The sequence below is a fragment of the Epinephelus moara genome, chromosome 13 (genome assembly GCF_006386435.1).
Source record: "Epinephelus moara isolate mb chromosome 13, YSFRI_EMoa_1.0, whole genome shotgun sequence".
NCBI classification, from domain to species: domain Eukaryota; kingdom Metazoa; phylum Chordata; class Actinopteri; order Perciformes; family Serranidae; genus Epinephelus; species Epinephelus moara.
In genome coordinates this window covers 27993318-28009990 of record NC_065518.1, presented here as the reverse complement: position 1 = coordinate 28009990, position 16673 = coordinate 27993318, and the positions used below count along the sequence as shown (strand labels likewise).

Here is a 16673-nt window from a genome sequence, read left to right as displayed (position 1 = left end):
AGTCAAGAATAGACCATTTTTTACTTCGACCAAGAAACCACTGTTCCGTGTCATGATGCCAGAAGAATCAACTGAGTGGAGGTGGCAGATTCAAAGGTCTGGACACAGTACACAGTACATTTTAACTAACACTGCTGGGAGTCGAAGTTCTTGTCTTACTAGAGTGCCAAAAAAGCATCTAGTTGTGGGTAGTTGAAGGTAAGGTAAAGTATACCAAGATATTCTGAATCCAGTTACAGAAAGAGCAAAGAAAGAGATAGATACATGCTGGCAAAGCTCTCCCATCCCAGTTATGGCAAAGACAACTGGGTTTTAAATTGTAGGTGATGGTATAGGTGATACAGAAGCTTTGAGACAGGCTTCAAGAACTTGGGGCAGTTTACACTAACACTCTCTTTTCTAATAGAACAACATAAACATTGCATTTAAAGACTTTCTTCACACTTATCATGACTGTTATGGAAAGTGAACATGTGATAGAGTGCAACCCCTCACAACTGATGGATATGTAGTCCAAGATATTGGGCCTGACGCAAGAACAAGTCAAACAAATTAACATGTCATGTTATATTTAAGCTTGTTGCATTCACCAATTTTCTTGTGGGTACAAAGGAAATCACAAGTGGAAAAGACCCATTGTTCAAGTCAAGTACACTTAGTCTACCTTTGTTCACAAAGGGAGGAGCACTTGTTTGACTTGAGAATCCTAATGCCTTCTAATTGTGTTTACCAATGTTACCAAACCCAAATTAAAGTTAGTAATGTAAAATGAATACAAAATAAATGACCATTCTCTCTTGCTTCTGTTACAGTGAACTGCGCTGATGACACATCATTGTCAGCTGTATTCATTTCTTTCGCTAATTGTTTAACTGACTGCGCACAAATGGAGTGGAACAGGCAGCCTGTATGGCATTTTATGGGCATCAAATTTAATGTTCATCAGGCTGAAACCAACTTGCAAACTCTGAGGCTGAAAAATGAAGCCAACACAAAAGTGACAAAAACTGCAGTTCCTTGAATGGACACTTGAGGCTGGCTCCAGAAGCGAGTCGATCCCCACAGACCCCCATGTTAAAGTGCTAAACTCTGCAGCAGAAATAAACGTGTTTACAGCCTGGTACAAAAAACAGTTTTGGTCTCTACAGCTAATTTTCCCTCTGTACTGTACAGGGGTGAATTTTTTTATAACTCACCCATTTATATTTTATTAAGGCTTAAAGTTATACATAATTAAGGGTGGGCTTCTTTGAGTGGCAGGTTGTCTAATGACAGTGTACTCAGCTTCTCAGTCAGAGCCACCCTTCACACCTCCACAACGCCAGCCTCTCACCCAAATCGAATCACCTCTGGCTCCAAAACACCAAGATGGCGATGTCTAAAATTCCAAACTCGGGGCTTCAAAACAGGTGACAACAAACCAATGGCTGATGTCATGGTAGCCATGTCCTTTATTTTTCCAGTCTATGGCTGAAATTAGCGATTTCGAGTTTGTGCAGTTAAAAAAGTTTGGTGAATCCAACTTGGAACACTCATATGAAAAAGTTAAACAGAAAAATGTCAGAAAGATTTAGAATTACAATAAAAAAATGTCCCATTGTGCCTGTCCCTCCATTGCTCACCGTCCCGTGAGCTGCTACACAAGCATATTTACGAAGCACGTTCCTAGCACTATTTCTCCACACTTATTTTTAATTGTACCAACAAACAACTTTGCTCATCATTACTTAACTGACCCCGCAATTTCTTCCACAATTGCTTGCCTGTTGTAAATCACTTTGAGCAGCATGTGCCCCCTGTGAAGGCTTTAAGCCTTCAGAAATAAAACCCATTCGACACAATTTGCTGGAAAGCCTAATTGCTTCAAGATTGGTTTGTTTGTCCATCGCTGCTGATACAGATCTCTTTTCAGAGCATCCCCTCTGCCTCAGACTACCAACAGAGTGCAGGTACTGAAGTGCAGCATTGGTGGTTTTAGGCCAGAGAGGTCAGCCTCCCAATTAGTGCCTGCTGAGTTGAGTGGAGAGGCAGCAAATGACTGGGTTAGATCTTAATGGCTACCTTTAAGGCTAAGCAGACTTGTAGTACAGCTGAAAGTGAGTGTCTAATCTGTGTTTCAAAGCAGAGAGTGCCTCCTTTTTGGTCTTAAGTTTTCATCACAGTCTCTTTGGTGACAAACTTTTCTTTTTTTGGAAGAAAGCTATTTTCAAGAAAGCTTGAAATAAGAGGAGTGGCTTAAGATATTAGACTGCAGCAAAGGGTGGCAGGACCAAGTTCTACTATGTGATTATGACTGACAGTTACAAGCAAATACCTGGTGAGACAGAATGTTCATACACAAACGCGTGTTCAGAAAATATAAAAGTAAAATAGCATTTTATCCACCTGCCTTAAATAATCAAGTAATGATACACAATTGTATTTAAACCTCCATAAAAAGAAAACGTTAGTCTAAATAAATTGATTAAAAAGAAAAGTAATTCTGGTTTTTCTGAGTGAAGAATCAGAATCAAAATCAGAAATACTTTATTGATCCCCAAGGGGAAATTGTGATTCGTTACAGATGTAAAGAATATATAATTATAAGAGGTACGAATAAGAGTATGATATAGAAGTTTGTAGATATCTCATACTTTACAAAGTTATTCGTTTTTATGATTTCTAAACTAATTTATGAACATTTACTTTGACGGCAATCGCAGATTTAGCCACCACTTTAAAGGCCGAGTTGCCATCGTTGTACACTGTTACCATCATTCGGCAATTAAGTGGAATCAACTAATCTTTTCATGAACTCAAAATGAATAAAGACGTTTTATTAGTCTCGAATAATTCAAACTAGAATAAACACCTCTTACATCCATGTCTTGTCTAAACTCATATGTAGCCATGACAGATGCTACAAATATGGCTGCTACTGCAAAGAAGCTACACATTCTAAAACATGGATGCTTCACACACATCTTCAACCTGGCACCACGGAAACTATCAGCACAGTTTCAAAATGGACATCCACGATTAGTGTCACCAATTCAGGATCTCACCAAATGTCTCCTCTTGTGTGTCTGAGTTAGGGCGTTGAATAATGGCCAGAAAAGTGTTTTTGAAGCACATTATGATGTCACAGTGAAGCTGACCTGTGACCTTTAGGAAAAAAGATGTCATTGCTTCTTCAAGGTATCCTATTACACATTTGTGTGAAATTTTGTTATAATTAGCAAATGAGGTATTGAGTTAGCGCAAAAAAGTCCAAGTGGACGTTTGTGCCAAATTAGAGGAAACTCCCTCATGATGTTCTTGAGATGTCACATTCACAAAAATGGTACAGATGGACCAATGAACAACCCAAAAACAAATGCCCCCAGCCAGGGCATAAAAAATAAAACAAAACTTTCTAGCTTTTTAGTTTCAGATTACCTAAGAACTAGTAAACATGAGGGTTCTTTTCCTTGAAGACTTTGGAATTAAAATAATAAGTTGGATGAATGTAATTCAGTGTAATCATCAATTTAAGTTCCTAAAGAAACTTGACTGTTTAAGAGTTAAAACTCTCCAAGGACCCCTCTTTTTCATAATGGGAAGAAATCATTCATGATCTTGCTGTGTTTCTTTAATACACAGTAATTTACTGGTTTTACATTTTCAAAACTCATAAGACCACTTTAAGTAGTTGTTAAAGTTCAGTTTACTCACATTTTTTAAGGCAGCAGTGGAACCATTTTAAATGCCTTACAATGTAGCAGTATATGTGTGGTGACACCTCAGCAGGAAAAGGCAAATATAACTGCCCAAATGTTACATCTCTACACATGCACACCCATTACAGAATGGCAAAATTAGCTCAAATCAGTCCATAGTGTTCAAAACTCATAATGTGAATCAGAGCAGAAAGGTAACCTACACCCTGATCAGTAGGACGTCACCAGCGCCCGGCACTAATCCCAACAGACTGAACCCGTACAAAAACCACAAACATGCTTACATCACATATGTTTGCACCAGCTTGTCTATGTATAGACAGGATGTATCATCCTCCTCCTTCACTGCCCATCTTCCTCAGTACACTGTGTTTATGTGACTGTGTGTCATCTTGTATGAGTGTGCATGATGGTGATGTGTCAGCCGCTCCTTCATATGTAATTCGTGTCATTGCTGCTGTCCTGGTGTGACTGCAGGAGCTTAAGGCAACAGCTGTTCTCTGCTACTTCAACTGCAGCGGCTGCATCGCATTTCTGTCTCTCTGTGTCCCGTCTCTACCCTTCCCTGTTCTGTTAAACTCAGGTCAGAACAAGGCTCTGATGATGTTCTGATTTATTCATCAGATATTGTTGATGTGTGCAACACTATGATGATGACTTTCTATTTTACAAAGACAATTATTATTATTTTCTGCTGCAGATTAATGAAACAATTCTTCCTTTTTTCTGCTTCTTCTTCTTCTCTTACAAAATCTTTAACTATAGGATTCAGCTTTTTGTTATTCAAGACTTGTACACCTCTTTAAATATTGAAATATAATCACAATCAGTTGACTTTCTCATTCACCTGCCAAAGGGTCATGAATCAAAATGCATTATGTGCTGAGCAGGGCAGCACAGATAATCCTGTTAAAATAATAATAACCTTGCCTCATTTTTCAAAGTGAACTGACCATAAGTGGCATTGATCCTGTAGAATTCAGGGCTGTAGTCAAAACTATTTAGTCCCGGGCAAGTTCAAACAGCTCCGGGACCAAGTCCAAGAAAAAGAAGAAGAAAAAAAAAGCAAATTACAGAAACTGCGCTACAGATCGTGTCCTACAGTTCAAATTATACACTTAATTGTAGCACATAACATATTGCAAATAGTGGGTTTGAGGCGTATTTTGATATTTTTCAGACTCCATATATTTAACTTTTAAATCAAAACAAGACTAAGAGTCTACAGCCATGCTGGCAGCTCTGTGAGGGTGTCTTTCCAACCCATTTTACCACATAGGTCATACGTTCTTACCTTCTAATACCATCCAGATGAGTGTTTCCTAAATTAGTGCATCTACAACTGAATAGCTTGGATTTGGCTGTTAACACTTGCAGTTTTGAATATGTTTTGAAACGGTCGCAGTTGCACCAAAACTACATTGTTAATTTTAGAAAAAAGGTCATTGTTTGGCTTAAAATAAGTGTTTGTTACTAATATAATTTAATGAATCTCACATACTACATTATGTTGGTAAAATAACTCAATATTCCCTTTTGGTTTCACACAGAACATGGTCTCTTAGATGTAAGTCTTTTCTTTGTGTCAGGGTTGGAAATTAACTTTTTTGTCCACCTGCCACTTTTTTTATTTTGGCTGGTTGTTTAAGAAAATCTAACAGTTGCTGGCATAGTTTACCAGCATTTGAGTCGTGGCTGGTGCTAATTTCCAACCCTGGTTTGTGTGACCCATCCGCCTCCCCTACCTCCCACCATAAGCGAAGTTTGTTGCCCCTTATACTACATTGCCTGACTTCCCCCTTTGCTCCCAATTCAATTACTACAACCACAGGAGGTCACTGCTAACAATGAATGTGAATAAATGCCGCTTCTTAATATGACCTATGTGGTCATACTTTGGAGGACACACTCTGATGTATTTAGGCATAGCCGTGCTTTGAGCCAAATGCTAACTTTAGTATGCTCTCCATGTCAACCTTTTTTTAGCATGTTAGCATGCTAACATTAGCTAATTAGCACTCAACACAAAGTAGCCTACAGCTGAGTCTGATGAGAATGTCATTACTTTTGCAGGTATTTGGCCATAAACTAAAGCTAGGTAAAACGTCAAGGATCACCAGAGTCACCAGAGTACCAAATTTCATAGCAATCCATCCAGTAGTTGTGGATATCTTTCAGTCTGGACCAAAGTGGTAGATCAACCAACAGACAGACTGACCAACAGACCGACATTCCCAACCCTAGAGCTATCCTGCTAAATGTCACTGAACAATCCATCCATCCATTTTCTAGCCGCTTATCCTCTTGAGGGTCGCGGGGGGGTTGGAGCCTATCCTAGCTGACATTGGGCTAGAGGCAGGGTACACCCTGGACAGGTCGCCAGACTATCGCAGGGCTGACACATAGAGACAGACAACCATTCACACTCACATTAAGACCTACGGACAATTTAGATCCCCAATCTGCATGTCTTTGGACTGTGGGAAGCCGGAGTACCCGGAGAAAACCCACGCTGACACGGGGAGAACATGCAAACTCCTCACAGAAGGGCTCCCACACCCGGGATCGAAGCAGGAACCCTCAGGAACTGCATTTAGACCTTAAAGTTTGAAGATATCTGATGTTTCCTGCCATCACGTGCACCAAGTTATAAGGGTTGACAGTGCTGTGTATGGGGCATGTGCTTTTGAATGAGTTGCAGATAATGTAACTGGTTGGTTCAATGGAAAAAAAGTTTCTATCTTGAGATTACTGGATACCTATCTATATATACATAGTCACTGATCTAATATCAAACAAGAAAAAGCAATTTTTGTTACCTTTATCCAAAATATCAATCAAAAACAACATCCATAGACTAACTGATCGAGTTTTTGGTCCTTAGCTTGCAGGCCAGGTCCTGCTCGTGAGTTTTTATCTTGACAAGCAGGCAGCAAATTGAGAGACGGAAGGGAGAGAATTCATCCTACAGTACAAAAATGACTAGATATTTGCTCTACTACTGACACAAAAACCAGAGACTTAAGAATCAAGACCAGGGGCAGAGAGTGCCAAGTCCAAGATTAAAAATGTCTGGGGGGAGGACTCAAGACTGGATATGAGTTCTACATGCCTGGTAGCATCTAAACATTAAGAGGCTCTAAAATGATCAGCTCTACTTCAGAACTCAAGTACTTCATTTTAAGCTGTTTCCTCTTTCAGACATTATGGGACGCTCGCACAGAAGAAACCATCATACACCTAGACAGCTTTTGCAGTAATTTTGATTAATACTACAGCATTCTGATTCCCTCATATTTTCTTTGAGCGGAGTCCTAAAAAAGGCCCATACAATTACATACTAATCACAGCCAGAAAAGTGAAAGTGTTCAGACTTTAAAAGGAACTTTCTAATTTCAGTTTTTAAGGGACAAAAAAACATGATAAGATAACACGGTAGTCTGGAACAAAATGGAATAGAAGTCAGGGTCAGGTCTCAATTTATCCAATTATGATTTCAGACTTCTTTCAGGTTAGTTTGTTTTATAAATGAAAAGCTTCTTATGATAATTTTCCCATCATCCCCTGTACTAGTTAGAAAAATACAAACATGTAGAACATTTTCATAAATCACTGGGTTACTAATGGACTCAGACACTAAGATGTTACTTTATACCTAATCTAGGCATTTCTTATTTGTTGTGAATAATTATGCAACTTGCTCACTTGGCTCTGCCTTGACTCACAAAGCTTAACAATATGCAAAGAGCAAGGGCTATGTAGAATAAAGGCATTCAGAAGTTATCATCTAAAGTTACAGGTTACTGCAGCAGGTCCCCCTTTATTAATTAATCCTCTAAAACACATTTTACTGGCATGACGCCAAGACTAATTCTCTTGTTTTCCATCGATCAACCAGCAGCTGAAGTCAAAGCTGAAGAAAAAACAACGTTTTTCAGTGTAGCAATAACTCTGAGTCACCTCAGGCAACAGCCGATTGTTTCCACAAACTTCTCAGAGAGGTTATGCCCTCAATATGACTGCAACTGATATGTAACCCTGAGGAGTCACTTTGTTTCTTTTTGTTCATTTTCTGCTGTACATTCAATAATTGTATTGATGAGTATTTTCCTTTCAGTTCTCTAAATAATCCACCACAATCAACACAGCTGTGCACCTGCTACAGTCAGTGCTCACGTACCACTGCAAACACTGTGCTTGCAGTCTTCAGTACAGAGAATGATAGAGTTCTTACCAGCAGGGGCATGGCAAGGTCAGCGAAGTAAACAAAGGCCGCCCCGAGTGTGAATCCCACAGCCACAGGCAAGAAAGCAAATGAGCCGTACTTCCCAGAATCCTCCGCCATCTCGATCGCCGGTGCCAGCAAAGACCAATAGGAGGCAGCCAGCATTACCTGAGAAGGGAGATGGGGGAAAAAAAGATGGGAAATTAATATGTGTTTCATAGCTGCAGTTTCTCATGTGCCTTCAAACACAGAAATATGGCAGCCTAATTACAAATTATTATTATGCACAAGGAAATGTTCATTGTAAATAAGTTAGTTCAAAAATAAATACTGTAACTGAGCCGATCTGAAGGGGATGTTTTACAGTTTTTGAAATATCCATTGAGCCTTATGCAGGAACCCCTGGTATAAACACAGTTATTCTTCAGCTGCACGTACAAGCGATTTAAATATTTCCTCATATTTTGAATTTTCTCTTGGGCATGAGCAAAATATGAGTGATTCAGACCTGTCATCAAAGATGTTGTCGTACAAGTCATATACAGAAAGCCTGTGTGTCACTACAAGGAGAATACACTTGTTTGAATTAAGAATTCGAAACCTGTAATATGAATGAATTTAGAGTTTAAATAAGATACTGGAATCAACTAAATGAAAACAACGTAAATATACTGAATGCACAATTCATGTTTTGTTCACTAGATGATTTTATTGGCATATTCTGGCATGGTAGATGTAACAAAAACTCTCATAACCTAACAGATGTGTTGCATCACCTACTGTAGGCTATATTATTCTCTATGTCTGTCTTGACCCCTTGACCACCTCCCATTTTAACTCCATGTCAAACCATTCTTTCTTTGTTTATGTCATTGTACAGCCCAAAATCATAAGAAAATATGAAAGGTAAAGTTCTGTATTTTTCAACCTGGACCTTATTTTCCTGAGTTTTGTGTCTAAGTGACTGATAGGAACATCATCTTTTCAAATTATTCCAGTATTGAGTGAGAGGCAGCAGCAAAACAGTCTGCACTGTAACCACTCTGGGCATGTTTGCACTGTAAATTTCTATCCACTACAAGGGCTTGTTTTTGCCACTGACAGGCTCAGGTTATTATTCTAAGGGTCTGGCAACATTTGGAAAAATATCCCTACAGAGATAGAGCTTTTGTTAAAGAGTAAGACCCTTTTTGTTTAACCAGAGACAGACCTGAAAATGGCATCACCAATTCCAACAGACTGCATTTAAATAAACAGTTACTTTAGCGTCAATAGAGACAGCTTATTTTCACATCTACCTGGGTGAATTAAGGGTTTGGTTCAACCAAACTATAGCTGATAATTGTTGGAACAGAGTTTTATTTAGTTCCCATCACCTTTAAATTAAGTGTGTTTTACGCTGATTAAATTACTGTCCATTGAGATGGAGTTTGGTGGGATTGGCGATTCAAATTTGTAGCTGTTTCTGGTTAAACGAAAAGTATCTTTTTAACCTGAGCCTGTCAGTGGCAAACACAAGTACTTTTAGCAGATGTAAATTGACGATGCGTACATGCCCCAAGTGGTTACGCTGCAGCATGTTTTTCTGTTGCTGTCTGCAGGGGTATCACTCAATACTGGGCCAATTTCAAAAACTGTTGATCGCATTGGACACTTAGACACAAAAACATGGAAAAATTGGGTCCAGGTTGAAAAATACCTGTAGTATTTTAGAATAGTTTTCGGTCCATTTGTTATATGTCCGCTGTCCTCTGTCTTGACTTGACAGGTGGCCATTGCGAGAGTTGGATGAATCTGACTTGGAACAAACAACCCTCAAGAAAATTGTATGTTTAGATAATACAAAAATGTTCTTGCATGAGGTTTAATGTTTTGCAGATTTCCCACTAAATAGCAATGTGCAGAGGTAAAAGCAATTTGATCTGGCTGAAGTCTAATTGATCTAAAAAAAAAAAAAGCCTCTAGTGAATTCAAAACATTTCTGATATATAGTAAAATACAGTAATGTGTTTAGTCTTACCGCCAATGAACATTGTTTCCTGCCCTGTAAACAAAAAAGTTTAAACTTTCCCTAGTTTACATGCGTGTGTCCATGTTCCGATATGGGTGCTACGTCTTTGTATGTGTCTAGTTTATTCAGCATTCTCAGGTAATTAATCCCACCTTTCACTTCAAAGCCTGGTCTGGTTTGTGTCAGCTGTCAAGGTCCAAATAGAGAGGGGAGGGTTCTCTATGTCTGATCACATTAGTGTGTGTTTTCAAGCTTTGTGTTATGCACGCAACGCAACTGCAGCTTCTATTGTTTATCACAGAAATTTGCCATATGCCATTCTTTATTCTGTTTGAGTTCAGCTTCTCACATAGCTGCCTCCTGACACTGTATCAGCACTGGGAATGCGAAACACGAGTGTGTGTTCAGCCCTGCCAATCAAAAGTAATGGAGGCGCATTGTTAGGCTGCAGCCAGCTCCAGCACTCAAAAGTAATGCACCTCTAGCACCAAATCCAGTCAGCTTTGTCAGTCAGACAGTGTAAGACTGCCAAAGTTGATTGCAACTCACTTGGTTTGGCTCAAAATGGAACTTTGAGCTAGAAACTTGTGAATTATGGAAAACTTAACAGTTTCATTCCAGTCTTATTCATGTTGAATTGTCAAAACCTGGCGGCAATCAAGTCCTCATCATGCCTACAGAGGACAAATGATCCCATCTTTATTTCCATCTACAGTATAACCTGTCTTGACACTCCCAAACAGAGTTTCTTAGTCTTTTACCCCAGCAGGAACTCATGCTACTTTTATATTAATACCAAAGAACAATTTGCACTTACATTTACAGTTCACTTGATCTGAATGTGTATCCACCTTCCCACTTAATCCCTAAGTTGGCCGCATGAGGCAATAAGCAAGGAGAGAGAACAGAGTAATAAGCTGGATTCAAAAGACAGGATGGGTAGAATATTAACTTTATTTCTTTGTCTTTATTTGGCTTCTTCATCTCTCCATTGGCAACAGAAGTAGGACAAAGCTATCACAGAGAAGCCAAAAAGAAACTCCAAACTGAACTTAGCTAAGAATCTGTGTGGGGAATATTGCATTAACATTATATAACACTATTGCAATGTATTACTGCAGCAATAATATTAATGAACATAAATATGTAGCATACAGAACTACAGCACAATATCAGGTATCATATCTATTCTAGCTAGCAAGATTTTATTTTTAAGTGGAATTGTACGTGACTATTACGTTGATGTGTTTCTAATGTTTTGCCCACCCCATCTATAAACATGGGGGGGTTAAGATATTAGAAATATACTTCTATGAAATGTACTACAGTACAAGTACAACAAAAGCACCACTAACACGAGTTCAGTTATAAACATGCAGTTAGTCAACACCCCCAGTACCACCTTGCGGTTGTATGCCTCCACCAACCAGTCAAGTTGCAGAGTTCGTCCATGTTTGTCCAGACTCATATGGAACCATGACAGCAGACGATGCAAATATGGATGTTGCTGAAAGAAGCTACAAATTCTAAAATTTGTACGCTTTAAACATATCTTGAAGAAGCTTTTTACAATCAGCAACATTTCAAGGTAGACACCCAAGATTGGTGTCACCAATTCAGTATCTGACCAAATGTCTCCCCTTCTGTTCCCAAGTTATGGCGTTGAGTAATGGCCATAAAAGTGTTTTTGCGGGGCATTATGACGTCACACTGAAGTTGACCTCTGACCTTTTGGATAGAAAACTGTATGAATACTTGAGTTATGGCCAAAACAGGTTCACAGTGACCTTGACCTTTGGCCATCAAAATCCAATCAGTACATCTATGTCCAAGTGGATGTCTGTGCCAATTTTTTTTCCTCAAGGCATTCCTGAAATATCACAATAACAAGAATGGGACTGGTGTAAGGTCACAGTGACCCTAAGCTTTGACTTTTAACCACTAAAATCATATCAGTCCATCCTTCAGTTTGAAGGAAGAATTTGAAGCATCTGAAGAAATTCCTTAAAGGCATTTCTGAGATATTGTTTGATATTTTTTATGTTTCTGTACTGTAGATATATTCCCTCTACGGCTGAATTTATAGGTCTGCATGGGTACACTTAAACATCTCTGCAGATCTATAATAGTGTGTTATGGCTAACTGTGGGCTGTAAAGATTCACAGAGGAGCCAGCGCACACACCTCCCCACATCTCAACAACACGTTGGCAGCATAAATAAGCTGACTGGTTGTTCCAGCCTTCTGTTGTGAGATGGATTGGAAAAGAGAAACAGAAAATACATTCTTGTTTGCACAAGTATTAAAAAAAGCACTTCAACATATCCTAACGACAACTGTTCATGTCCATTTACATGCTGCTTGGAGCGACATGTTTCAGTCCTGTACCACTCACTGAAATATGCTTCCACATCTAGGCTTTCAAACTAACCAATTAGTGCATCAACTGATTTTTCGAATCCGTTAAACCTTTACCAGAGTGGGAGGAATTTCTTGCCATTAAATTGATGTCAATTTATTCCTCAAAGCACATGGCTGGACACTGACTTAATGGGAACTCTGGTTTTAGAGGCCTACCTGTACTCATGCTACTTACAACAAAGCAGCCTGATTAAAATTGTTTCCATTCAATACTGCTCCACTTCACTTAGTTTTTAGTTCTAAGAGGTAATTTCATCCAAGCAAAGTGGTTAGTCAAAAATAGCAACTGGTTCCATCCATACTGATGATCCCCATAAAGTAGTAGTAGCCTCTGTGTTAACTTACAACTTGTAAGACTTTGCTCATTTGCTCAACTTTAAATCATACCTCGCCGCACTTACACATAACCTATAATCATGGAAAAGAACACTCTTGAGGCAATTATTTTTATCTTCCACACCAGCTCTCTTCACATTCACTTTCCATCGTCTACCAATCAAGGGTGCAATTCTGCAATCCGGAGAACATCATGTACTTCTGTGCCAATTGGGTCAAGGTGGGGAGCCATCTACATGTTAATTAGCAAAAATCCAGAGCATACACGGTATGAGCAGTTTGACACACTGCTGTTACAGCTGCCATGCCCCAAAGGTGCACAAAATTTATATACACAGACACAACTTTGCAAGTATAGTATACTCTGTATGGCAAACCAAGCCTTAGGTCTTGTATAGGATTGTTTGAGTAGTTAAATTCCAGGATTACTATTACTACTATTCAGATATGCACCTATAGAAAATGAAATGAGATCAACTTTGACATGAAGTCATCGCCCGCTTACAGTATTTTCGAAAAAATAGAGCAGTGTTATTCACTTTTAAGCAAAAGATCAACATTTTAGGAAAAAACCTTATTTGCTATCTTGCCGAGAGTTGGATGACTCTAGTGTCTGTACTTAGCTTAGCATAAAAACTGGAATTGGGGTGAACAACTAGCCCGGCCCTTTTTGAAGTAGCAATGTCAGTTTTGGCTAATTTCATTTTCAACAGCCTGACAGCCATGAAACAATGACTAACCAGTTCATTTTTAAAAGGGAAAAAAAAGAGACACAAAATGATGTTGAATACAAGAGGCCTTTCCTCTAAGCCCAGTGCTCCATTGACTCTAAGAGCTTTAAAATCGCTTTTAATTGCCCTATTATTTTAGAAGTGGTGAAATTTTAATGTTTTTTGGTGTAAATGTCAGCATCAACATTCAGAAACATATTGTAGTGCCCACCACCCACCCTGCCGTCTCCACTGTTTAGCTAAAATTAGCCTTGGCCTCGCTGCGCTGCATATCACCCAGGCAAAGTGGGAGCTTACTAGCGGCATAACTCAATTGGCGATTACAGCTAGTAATGCCATGCCAGTGGTGGAACACTGTTGCTACGGTGTCCCTTCGGGTAGCCCTGTTGAGCAAGCTGCTTCATTTTGAGCTGCAAAACTCCTTAAGCATTGTAAACTCTGTTAGCACCACTAGCTGTGCTGACAATACAAACATCACTAACAGTAAAGAAAGGAGGTCTGCAGGTTCAACAGTTCTAATAATTATATCTACTTCAGGACACCAATTGTCCTGACTGCTGGAAGTGGACAAAGAAATAAAATTAATCATCTTACAGAAGTGTTCATAACAAATGACGAAAGATAACTGATTTTGCTTTTTGTAAATGCTTATACAAGATGGTTAGTCATTGACTGGGACATGAATGTTCAGCTCAGATGCCTCTAAATTCAAACAAAAGGTTTTAGAAAGGCCAGTCTGATGTAGAGTTTTTCGTGTCAGGCATTCGTTTTTTGTTGTTGTTGTTTTTTCCAAAGACAAAAGGAATGGTTTCAAAAATTATGGCTGAAATAGAGAAAATCATTCTGTGTTTCATCATAGAAATATGGGTGACTGTGATTTATACTGTGGGGTTCAAAACAGCAATAGGCAATTTCACATGCTGACGGCTCCACATGGCAATGAGAGAGAACAGTTTGAAATATTTGAACATAAATGCTATAACAACATGACATTACTTAACCCCACATAGAAAACTCTTATCAACTATGCCGGTCTGTGATACAAGAGGGCAAAGAGAGACAATCTAATCTTTCTTATCCCAGCTTTCTGAGAGCATAGAGCTTGCAGCCTGCTATTCAAAAAACAATTTTGTAGGGATGGGTATAGATGCTGATATCACATTATTTGAGGATTTCAAGGTCAATAAGTAAATCTTATTTAATTCACCTGAGACACAATGGTGGTATATTCTATTTGTTTCAATCTCTAACTCCTACTGTGAATTTATTGCCACTACTCTCTGTTCCTCTTTTTCCATTCCACTATCAGCAAAGTACTTTTTTCTTTCTTCCTTTATGGTTTCTCTCTCTAATTTGCATTTCCAGCAGCCAAACCCCAGGTCCATTTCACAATCTCTAGTCTCACTCATTAAGTCTCAATTCAGCAGTCCCAAGGCTATTGAAACACCTGTCTAACACCAATGCCAGCACCCAATTACTGCTTCGCTGTCTCACTCAGGGCCAAACACTAACCCTTTTGCAACTGAGATATGGAGCATTGTGCCTGAGAAATATCCCTGTTATCACAAGAACATGTGAACCGAGCTGGAATTCTAAAGCATATGCATGTATTAGCATCTGGCATTTAGGGGAAAATTGTACAAAAACTGCAGTCAGAAATAGGTTTAGTTATCATTATTGCTATTTTTTTACTTTATTTCAACATCCTGACCTTGTTGTCTAAAAAAATTGCCAGAGTGAATTGTGTCTTTTAAGTTCTCGCTTGGGAAAATGAGATTTCCAGGCACCCACACAGGTAGTTCCAGCCATAAATAATGTAAGGCAGCAGACAAAACAAAACACAGGATCCTCCTCACGCCTGAATTTGTATTGCACTGTACAGCTACTGAATATACAACAGGCATGAGAGAAAAGTCATATAGGAAAAATCTCTCAGTGTGACTGTTGGTGGGTCAATTGGTCTTCCACTTTGGTCCATACTGAAATATTTCGAGTCATTCACAGAGCCGATAGCGTGTCTGTATACACTCTATCCTGTTCATGAATAAATAACAACCCTGTCACACAAATAGAAAAATAATCGAAGGAAAAAGTAAGTGAGGGGTTCTCGAAATCAACCAACGACTACACTCTCAGAAATAAGGTCTCCAAAAGGGTTTTTCCTGAAGGGCTGAGGTCCTCTCCAGAACCATTTGCTTCTGAAGACTCTTGTTTTGAAAAAAGGGTTCTTCAAGGATTGCTGAAAGCGTGGGTGTTAAAAGATCGTACCTTCAAATAATGTTACCAGCCAACAAGCTGGCGGCGCTAAATATAGGGCACACGCCGAATCATCTACGTCATCAGCCTGATTTGAATACATTTTCTGGAACTTTGAGTTGTGGTGGAAAAGCAAACCACACAGATTACCAAGACTTCTTTTGCCCAGGTAAATAAATTCCTGGAAATAAATGTTCCTGGAAATGTCTGGAAAAGGAGCTAATGTTTTCCCATGTTTCAAATGGCATTTTTAAATGTAGATATACCTGGATCCCCTTAATCAACTAATTTTACTTGTGTTCTGCCATAGTTGACATCTTTACCATCATTCTATGCAATACAACGGTTAAATGCGTACCCATATTGAACAGGCACTATGTTAATTGGTTGTTGTGCAGAGATACTGTCCATTCCGCCACTGCACATCCTGGTAAGAGTTGAGATCCACAGCACCATTAAAATAGCAAAGGCTGAAGTGGTAATTACTTCACAAAAGCTTCACCCCCTAAAAATATGATTGTGAACCATGGGTGTTGTGGGTTGTGCTGAACCACATCAGCCCCGGCCCTTTATGAGCCTCATGAAATCCAAGGCTGCTGGACATGGTTTCCTGGGCCCCAGGCTAACCCGTTAAACTGAAACTATAATTAGTGGAATAAAACAGTTTCTCAACAGAACCTCCTGGGTGGGCTCTAGATGAAACCCTTGAAATATAAAATGTTTTCACCCCTGGGTAGGTTCTTGTTAATATCCTTAAAGGGTGGAAAGGTTCTGGATTGAACACCCAGAGAGAGTTCCCTGTAGAACCTCTCATAGAGGGTTCTGGGTCAGACCTCCACACAGGGCTCAACAATAAGGATTGCCCGATTGCCCGGGGCAAGTAAAACTCAAGGTCGGGCATGTAAACTAACAACTCACTTGCCCGATCGGGCAAGTTGCTAAAAATAGTAAAAGTTAATAACTAATTGATAAAATAAATGTATTTTAAAACGTGC

The 16673-nt window shown here is 39.2% G+C and overlaps 1 protein-coding gene across 2 annotated transcripts in view; it reads right to left on the bottom strand.

Moving 5' to 3' along the window:
* The window catches only part of LOC126399539 (zinc transporter ZIP11-like), a 188265-nt gene that overhangs the window by 137448 nt on the left and 34144 nt on the right, over positions 1-16673 (bottom strand). For both annotated transcript variants that reach the window (XM_050059568.1, XM_050059569.1), the window contains exon 4: positions 7933-8091. In XM_050059568.1, the coding sequence (XP_049915525.1) occupies positions 7933-8091 (159 nt within the window). The remainder of the gene's footprint in view (positions 1-7932; positions 8092-16673) is intronic.